Source organism: Saccostrea cucullata, unplaced genomic scaffold (assembly GCF_032062105.1).
Source record: "Saccostrea cucullata isolate Sc308-1 unplaced genomic scaffold, CSIRO_AGI_Scuc_v1 ctg572, whole genome shotgun sequence".
NCBI lineage: Eukaryota > Metazoa > Mollusca > Bivalvia > Ostreida > Ostreidae > Saccostrea > Saccostrea cuccullata.
The window spans coordinates 172,737-182,784 of NW_026930578.1; the positions used below are offsets into that span (position 1 = coordinate 172,737).

At 31.6% G+C, this 10,048-nt stretch overlaps 1 protein-coding gene across 1 annotated transcript; it reads right to left on the bottom strand.

Annotated features, from left to right (window-relative positions):
* Positions 1 to 387: 387 nt before the first annotated feature.
* On the bottom strand, positions 388 to 9,511 carry LOC134229142 (carnosine N-methyltransferase-like). Its single transcript, XM_062710853.1, has 8 exons — positions 9,417 to 9,511; positions 9,118 to 9,319; positions 7,694 to 7,857; positions 6,875 to 7,015; positions 6,177 to 6,355; positions 1,842 to 1,955; positions 1,365 to 1,468; positions 388 to 927 (listed from the first exon to the last, which is right to left on the bottom strand). The coding sequence occupies exons 1-8, from the start codon at positions 9,509 to 9,511 to the stop codon at positions 811 to 813; spliced, it is 1,116 nt and encodes a 371-aa protein (XP_062566837.1). The 3' UTR covers positions 388 to 810.
* Between the last annotated feature and the right edge of the window lie 537 nt (positions 9,512 to 10,048).

The following is a 10,048-nucleotide window of genomic DNA, read 5'->3' on the forward strand; positions in this document are numbered from 1 at the left end:
AACATCTCTGCACTCTAAAACGAGGATGTGACATTTTATGTAGACAAATGTTTGGCTTAATCAGATTGAACAGTACATTTACAAGTTTTCTTCAGATCCTTGTGTAGCGCTTTAAGTGAGTAGATCATAGGATCTGAAATTCAGTCAGATTGCTCTTTCATTTTAACTTGCTATAAATATTTATCATATTGTACAAACAATTTAGTTTCTTATTAGGAAAACCACATTATAATGATAAAGTATGTTTCATCATACCTGTAAGAAGAAGAACAATAAAAATCTTTAAATTATTTACTTGCAAAATCATTGGTAAAATACATCAAAAGTCAATATAATATTCTAAATTCATGTAAGGAATTTATTTAAATATATTGATTTTAAAGAATGCCATTTCACAAGTTTTCTTCCCTGTTCAAGGAAAAATCTAGCTTTTCAACATGTGGGAAGTATTAGTATATCCTAGCTTCATCTACAAAAATTTTTAAGAAAAAAAACACAATATTGATATTCATACAAAATTATCTCCCTTTCACTCCAGTTAATACATTTGACTGCAATTCAAAGACACTCCAAAGTCAAACAAAATCCCATAATTCAGTCTGTCTGTAACCATGGAAATACCTTGCTGTAATCATGGGGGTATCTGTTTGTTACCATGGAGATAGGTTGCTATTACTATGGAAAAGTCTATTTATAACTATGGAGATATTTTGCTGTCACCATGGAGAAGTGTGTATCCATGGAGATAGCTTGCTGTAACCATGGAGATGTTTGTTTGTAACCATGGATAATACTAAAGGAGATGGAATGTCAGGTCGTTTTTGGTTCCTTTGGTTTTTGACAAACAAACATGACACTGCTATATCTGTACTGAAGCATGGAGGCAGGGTTCTGTGTGTATGTTGTGGAGATGTCCGTTTCTTCTTTCTGTAAAAATATCAGAAAAAATGACAATGGGAATAAAAGGTCATTGGTTTTAATAATGGACTTGTCACATATTTCTCAGTTATTTGAAAATAAAGTTTAAAAACCTCTTTTTGCAAAGGAGAGGCAGTTTTTCTTGGGTAACTGAAACATTATTTTAGTTTTCGACCATATAGATATGGTCAAAGATTAAATTATAAAATCTCAATACTACAGTTCTGCAATAAATTTTTGGGAACGCTGAATTTCTTTTGCACAAACATTATATTTATACAATCTCAAATAAAAAATGTCCCTCTGATTTTAGAAATAAGGGATGGGGCATGTTAACATTCATGTATGGCAGGCAAATAGTTGAACCATAAGTCCATGCAAACTCTAAGGTCAAGCAATTTAAAAGTATCTGGTTTTTCTTTTCATAGAAGACTGCGGACACTTACCTGAATAACAAATCCAATCTTTTTGATAACTTTCTTCACTTCCTCAAAGCTCAGTTCAATGGACGTCTCATTTTCAATATCAGCATAGTGATAAAGCAAGGGACCTACAAAAATTTATTAAATGCTGATTTAATATCATTCAGTGGCACACTTTATCACTACCTAATTTTTTAATTAATCTGACTTATTATATTACCTAGATCCTATGATATATTATTACGATGCCTAGATCCTAGGTTTTATTACATTTACTTAGATCCTATGACATATTATTACAATACCTAGATCCTAGATTTTATTACGTTTACCAAGATCCTAAGAAATATCATAATACCCCTAGATCCTAGATATTATTACATTTACTTAGATCGTATGACATATTATTACAATATCTAGATCCTAGATTTTATTACATTTACCTAGATCCTACAACATTTATATACATTAATTAGATCTTGTGAAATTTTGTAATATTACCTAGATTGACCCAGTAGCCTCCAGGTTTGAGTATATCATATATCGTCTCTATGTAGGCTATAACATTATGTGCTGTGTCCAAGAAAAATACTGTGGCCACACAGTCATATGCATCTGAAAGCAAAAATAAGATATAATTTTAAACAAAGTTTATTTGCCATTCATGTCAAATTCTGCTTCATCTATTTCTGTCTCAAAACATCTTGACATAACAAAATTTCAAAACTAACTACAGCTTACTCCACTTATATTGAACTCGCTAATTTTGAAATTCCGCTTATTTTGAAATAGAAATAAATCCCCAGTTTTTGCCTTTCATATTCTTTGCATTAAAATAACGGTTATATTGAAATCGGATATATTGAACATGTTGAAATTTTGCTTATATTGAAGCCACTGATCGGTCCCCACAGGTGATAATGAGTTGTTTTCAATACGGTTATATTGAAGCACTTCCTGGCGGCTGTCGTTACGGTTGGTGACAGTAATTATGCCTGATTGACCAGTTGATATACAAAGGTGTGAATAATTAAGTTTTCACCTTATGTGTTTTTATACTGCATGCTCTTACGAAATAAAATTTTTCACTGTTAAATTCTTTGCGTCCACGTATATAATACAGACATATTGAAGCTAAACAGCTAAACGTAATATAGTAACCCCCATAGATCTAGAAAAAAAAACATAACTTGGAAATGAAATACGTTATTTTAATGACTATTGATATGCCTAAATTCGAAATTACTACGAGATTAACCCGAGTACACTTACGATGAAATACAAGCAGCGTTCAGCAGTACTCAACCGTTTAAGAGGTAGTCCACTGAAAATCAGGCAATGGGTGGCACATCGCATGTCATGGATTTTTATTATTTTTTGCATGTAGACTTATTAAAGCAAGTGTTTACACATGACAACATCAAAAAAAATTTTAGTGCTCCACTAGTCCTATTTTTGTTAATTGTTCAATTTTAAGTGCAAAAAGGTCAACATGGGGGTAAAAAAAATTACTACGTTTTTATTTTGTTTTATATGTACCAGATACGCAAAACCTGGATGTGTCTATCAATATTATTTATACCATAGACTCTTATCTTTAATTTTAGTAATGAATAAGACTCCAATTTATATTTCTTTAGAAAAAAATATGTGGTCCAAAATTGAGTTTAGGAAGTAACTTTTGAATTCATTACCCAATTTTCATTACGTTATAAAAACCAATACATTTCAATGACAGATTTTTTTTCTCATGTTATTATGAATACAAAGTACAAACTATTGAGTCACTCAATAAAATCAGTGGGCACCCTTATATTGAGAGAATTAAAAGGAGTCAAATTTACCTATGTTTTACAATTTTTCACAATTAAACCGATCCCGACCGGAATTATATAAAGAAGGAAATACTATAATTGTAATGTTAAATTTGGCTCTTTTGTTGTAATATGGCCAAAAAATTACTTGATTTATTTTTGTACATGTCTTATGGGTGGCAGTTGTCTTTAGTTTTATAACTTTACACATTTTGCATTATTTTCAATCGGGATCGGTTTTATTTCAATCGGGATCGGTTTTTACCGTAAAACTAGAAATATTCTGCATTTAATGTATCAGAAAAAATATGCTTGTCTTTTATTTCTGTTCAGTTAGTCAACTGTTTTAAAATTATTTTATCCATGGATTCAAATTTTTATACAATTTATTTAAAATACTAATGTCTTTTACGTACATGAAGATTACAATCATGTATAACATCTGTTTGATTTCTTGATACTCGGTATTAAAAAAACAAGTATTTGTGCATGCATTATGCAACAACTGAGAGTAAACAGCTTATCTTTATTAAATATCTTATTTCCAACTAAAGTTTTTTTAATTCTCTTGTGAATTAAAGAGTTCAATTCTATCATTGGCGAAAATATACTTGCACGTACCTAAATGCAGAAAATATTTAAATGTGCACAGTCTCGGCTTTATCCAATTTTTTTTTAAACCTGTCAACTATAAAAGCCGTTTCCCCTATATTTTCATCTTATAAAATTTAATTTTATATTAATAAGAAAATAAGTTATTTCATATATATAGTATCATTATTTAAGAGCCTAGAAATCGCAAGCAAAAAGCCGGGACGGGGTGGGGGGGGGGCAAAGCGGCATATTAAAAAAAAACTTTCATCAATGGGAAAACATTTTAGAATTGGCCAACATGGTCACATTTTTTAACTTCATATCGAATGTGAGTATGTGATTGTTTCAATCACCAAATTTAACCAAAAAAAAAAAACAAAAAAAAAACAAACAAACAAACAAAAACAATACAAAACAAAAAATACGCCCACAAAATCTTCCGTTTTAGCGGCAAATTGAAGTGGGGAGTTCAACAGTAATTTTCCTCAATAAATATTTTTTAAATCTTATTTTTCACTTTTTTAATAAAATATTTTTAATCGTACCGCGGATCGTTTACTTTGGTTTGACTGCATAGATAAATATAATCAAAAGTTTTTTTTTTTTTGTTTTTTTTTTGTTTGTTTGTTTTTTTGTGTGCGTGTGTGTGTGTACAAATATCATGAAATAAACATCTCAACTCCGTTGACTTGAATTAAATGTTGCGTAAATCTAAAATATTCATCTTTCCTTGATAATCAGAAGAAAATAAAATCTCTTCACATCCCAATTTTATAAGAAATATTCAATATAAACAATTAATTATTTGTACGCATAGCCTAGTAAATCAGTTTTAAAAATTTGTTCTCGGACATGTACAAAATTACTTTTCAAAAGGGACTTCTAGCTGAGACGTCGCCCGTGAAAAAAATACATTTTATATAAAAATATATGATTATTTAACAAGTAGGATGATGCACTCTTAAAAGTAATTGAACAGAAAAAGAGAAATTATTTATTTTTAATCGTTTTATTTGCGCTTTTATGCAAAGAATACAAACTTCTTTGGAAAACTTGTAACTATTTAATTGTGACGCAATATTAGTTAGGTATATGACGTCACTGATACATCAATGGAAACGTGGATTCAACCTGAATAATACTGCCAATCTTAATCTAAATATTACGTTTGGAGGCGAAAATGAATTCTATTTTGAAAATAAAGTAGTAATTTTTTGTTAAATAAATTTATTTTGTGTATATATTCTAAATATTTCACTAGGATTTCGATAGTAAGGTGTTTAGCAGATTTACCGATGCCACGGGAGATAACTCTTACATCGCAAAATTTCATAAAAACGTCTCTGTATTTTGACACAAAACTACTATCAAAAGTGTTTTGCCCACCAATTTTATTTTTGAAACTGAAAGACGAAATATTTCTAGATTTAGTTCAGCATGAATTATAGTCCTGTTAAATAAGTATTGGAAATTACACTTCGTTGTTTCTGACCTAAATTCAATGGTTTATATAGGGGAATTCAAAAACACGAAACAAAAGGATATTTTACTAAATAAGCAATTTTAAAACAAATTTTCGATTACATGATTCCATTTGGACTACATTGATATTGTTTTCAATAAAATATCAAATATTCGTCACATTCGATGTGCCGCCTAATAATACAACCCTGCCTGGTTTTTCGGCGGACTACCTCTTAAGTCCAGTGAATTTTTTCCAAAACGTAAATAAATGCGATCGGAGAATAATAATGAGGTTGAAGATTGTCTATAGTTTCAATGAAACAGAAATAAAAAAAAAAATCTAAACTTGCAAGGACTCATATTCTATGTAATCTGTTCACTGTTATATAGATAAACGATGACAAAATTAATTTGTTCGGGTTTGTTCTTCTTTATTTTAGATCGGGATTGAACTTGTAAAAATGGCGGCTTCACGATTTCGCTTATATTGAATTACGGATATATTGAAATAATTTGCATGGTCCCCTGAATTTCAATATATCCGGAGTAGGCTGTAATTGGGTCAGAAATAAAACTATCACTTCCTAAACACTGTGAAATTATATTTTTAAGAAATTATCAAAATGCAACAACATTCAAAGCATTCAAAAATATGATTTTCATTCATTTTAAGTGAATTTAAAGAATATATTTTAATTCTCTTACTTTAAAATCTGCTGTAAATCACATATTCTTGTGGGGTCAAATTTTGGAAGTTTGAGGAACAACTATTGGTTTGTGGGGACTGAGGATTTGATTTCATGGTTGGAAAATGTTTAGCAGTAATGCATATGAAAATTTAAATTTCGAGGTGATCATGAATTTGTGAGTCTTTCAAAAACAACTAAAATTAAACCCTCATAAAAATTAATGATTTCACAGTATTCACTGCAACACAAAACTAAAAACATGGATTGTCAATTACCGGGAGTTTGGTACACCTCTAGAAAGTCTCCTGCTGCCATGGAAAAATCAGAGGTAGGTGGAAGGTCACTAGGGTTAACATCTGGAAATTTGACTGGCTGGATCTGATCAGCTGACATTTTGTTGTTTGTCCATTGGTGTATCCAAGGATACAAGGTAAAACAGTCAACTTCAGAGCATCTAAAGGGAAGAAGAATTACACAAAGTTACATTATATTTAGATTCAATACTCATTGTAAAAGTTTGAATTCCCAAAGAAAAATGGAAAAACTTTACAACAATTCTCATAAGATGAACAACATCTTTCAATTGGAAAAATTCATCATAACCTGTCTTCACATTCCACAATGATCTTAATAAAAATTCTGAGATAAATTTATTCAAGCCCCCCCCCCCCCAAAAAAAAATTTTGGAAGATATCAATAAATTATGATATTTTCTATTTTGGGGCACTTTAGCAATAAAAAAAGATTTGGTACATACAAAAGTGTGTAAATTCAACAGCATTGTTTTAAAAATGTGAGTGATTCTTTAACTCCTTAGATGAAATATTGAAATGTGGGAGAATTCATATAACTTTATGACAGGAAGTTTTGAGAATTCAGCAAAATCTATGCTGCAGAGACATTGGCTTAAGAAGACACTAAGTATACCATTTGCTATGTCAACAATCTTTCACAATTTCTCTTTGACCCTTACTTGTTTAAAACAAAGTTTGAGGCCAGCAACATAAAAAGACTCCACTCGTTTCCCTGACACCGATATCCACTCTTGGCAAACTCGAAGGCCAGTCTCCCAAGTCCTGCTCCTGGCACCAAAATCCCCACTGTCGAAGGATCTCTGTAATATAAAATCAGTCATTGCATTAGAAAGAAATGCCCCATTAAATGCCCCTCAAAATCTTCATCAGTATTAAATTTAAAAATACTGTAGATCACTAAATTTTTGCAATTATACCATATTTTTTGATTTATATGAAGATGCATAGTTTAACTCCTCATAAAGTGAAGACACTCTAAACATTTACTCTTTAAATTATCAGCGAGACAATTTTTTTACGAGTTGACCATAATACTCTACATAAGCTTGAGGGATACTATTATATATGAGAATGATATTATCATTTCTGACTAGAACATTGTCTCGCATTTTTTTGGGAAATTAATGATCTTGTGAATGGAAAACGATTAACAGTATTGTGAAGATCTGTAAAAGCTGTCCTAGCTGCAGAGGTCATGATTTAAGCAAACTTGTGTCTACAGTCATTTTGGATTATTTCACATGAAGTTTTGTCCTTATTAAATGGTGGATGTTAAGAAAGATTTATTTTTTTTAAGGGAGAGGGCTAAAATAGGCTGAGCCTGCTGCCAAATACTATTCACCTTAACATCTGTGAATAAAATATTTTTTAAATTAAAGATTTTTTTTAATGAACCATTCTTGTTTTCATTTTCTCTTCTACCTAAATAAATAATTGCATTAAAATTTAAATTACTGAATCTAATTATAGATACACACCTGTCAGCAAATATGTCCTTGACCTCAGCTATAACTGGGTCATAACACATCTTTCTCTCCTCTTCCCCTGTTGAGCTCCAGTCTCTTACAATCTGCTTTAAGGTCGTCTTGACCTTGTCCATGTCAAAGTTGGTGGGGGGCATTTGCTTGAGGTTTTCTTCTGGCTATTTTGAGTAATAAGAATAACACTTATTATTTACATGCTCAGTTTCAAGCTGCAAACAAAGCGAGCTCAATAGACTTAAATCTAAGAACAGCGTCTGTATTTTTATTTTGTGAAACCTTTCCAAAATTTTTTCTTTACCAGGATTCCATGCAATAATAGTCAAGATACAGTCCCCAAGTTATCATGCAGTAAGATTTTATTCTTGTAGAGAGCTTAATTAAAACAAAATATAACTGCATCTTTTTTAAATGCCTTTCATTATAAAATTGGTCTACCTGTATCTAGACTTCTATGATGTCACAGTCTAGACATTTTCCCAAGTCAAGAGTTTCTGATCTGCTCCGCTCCACATAAACCCTTGACCGAATAGGCTAAGTTTGACGGGGTTTACTGTCACGCCATCTAGTGAGATTACACATTTTGAACTTTACTGACCTCTGCTTTTAGCCAATCAGAGTAAACGAATTCAACAAAGAATTCGAGATAATATTGGTAGTCGGTAATAAATTCAATATAACTCAACTAAAAAGCTGAGACAAACCTTTAACTGGGCTATTTAATGATAAAGACGTTATCCTTGGGACTAAAACTGACGTGTTTTTATGTTTACAATTTAGTTTCAGTTTAAATAAAACAATGATTTTCATTGGTTCATGCAAACTTGCATGAAGCCACTCAGAGAACGCATTTCTAACCCCGTCAAACTTAGCCTTTTTGGTCAAGGGTTTATGTGGAGCGGAGCGGATCAGAAACTCTTGACTTGGAAAGATGCAGTCTAGAATGTATCAACTAATCAAGCAGTTTGAAGTTTGAATTTTTCAGCATAAGCAATATAAAGGTTTCATATGGTATATGACTGCAGTCACCCCAATAGTAGCACTCTAGAATTTCTCCCTATATTGACTATAATACCCAAGTGCGGTGATGGGGTAATAGAGACAACAATATGATAAAATGATCTGCTGTGTATTAGTGCCCGCAATTACAACATATGACATACAAGAATAACGTAGCTGACAGAGACATGTCTGTACTCTGCAGTGGGTAACAACAAAAGAGAGCAAGGATAGGTACACCTCACAGCATATATACCATGTGATCAGAGGTAGCAGGGCAATCTGTGCTCTGCACCTCCAGGACCACTACACTGCCATAAAACATATTATAAGTATCAGTTTTAAAAGGTACAAGAAAACAATGTTTATGTTAGTTGCTACAATCTTGAAAGCAATCTTGATTTCATCTTAAAATTACAAACCTTGTCATCAGCTTCATGTGTTTTGTTCTCAAACATACATTCGGCATCTTTAATAATCAGGCGAATTATTTCATAATTATGGGTGATGCACGTTTGTATAGTTTTTAGATTGTCCAGGAATTGTGGGATAAATTCCTGGTGATGCTGGGGAAGACCGTTGAAAGACTTTTCTGCCGTGTAAACTCGCCGCATTGAGTGGCTTCTGTACAAAAGGAAAGATAATCTTAGATATTTCAAAAATTCAGTTAAAAACAGAAAAGATGATAGCGTGTTTTTGGAGAACAGAAAAACCGTGTTACCTGTAAAACTTGAAGGCGTTGAGAATTCTGATGAAATGTTCCTTCTCTGCCTGTTCTTCGTCTTTCTTCTCAATTTCGTCCACATCGTCCGCCATGCTTGAATTTTGCATTGGAATTCCGAACCCGACTTTATAAATTATACATAGGGGGGCGCAACTTTTCATATAGGGCATATTTTATCTCTTTTCAGTTCAGTTATACAGAATACATTTTTTTTTAAAAACATGCATATTTTTAGCACATTTTTTTTTATTTAAATGAGGACCTTCCAAGAAGAATTTTAGGGAAGACACTTTCTTGAAATGCTTTATAGCCTACATTACGAGATTAGTCTGAAATTATTAAGCTGTGAGGTTGGAAAAAAAAAATAAATCGTGGTCCTAAGAGTTCCTTTTCAACTCCACAGCTCAATAAATGATATACTTAATCTATTGCTTAGTACTTATATCATATATACGGAAGCGTATTAGTGCCACGCAATATTTTTTTAAAAGTTGGTAATTTCAACTTTAAAGTTGGATCGAAATTCCAACTTTAATCTTGGCTTTTCCAACTTTAAAGTTGGTAATTCCAACTTTAATCTTGGCTTTATCAACTTTAAAGTTGATAATTCCAACGTTAAAAATGGTAAT

Excerpts from the sequence above, each read along its gene's own strand:
- LOC134229142 (XM_062710853.1), bottom strand. The coding sequence starts at position 9,511 with ATGGCGGACGATGTGGACGAAATTGAGAAGAAAGACGAAGAACAGGCA. Across the intron at positions 7,016-7,693 it reads AAGGACATATTTGCTGACAG|AGATCCTTCGACAGTGGGGA; the intron begins GTGTGTATCTAT and ends TTTATATTACAG. Across the intron at positions 928-1,364 it reads AGATTGGATTTGTTATTCAG|AAAGAAGAAACGGACATCTC; the intron begins GTAAGTGTCCGC and ends ATATTTTTACAG.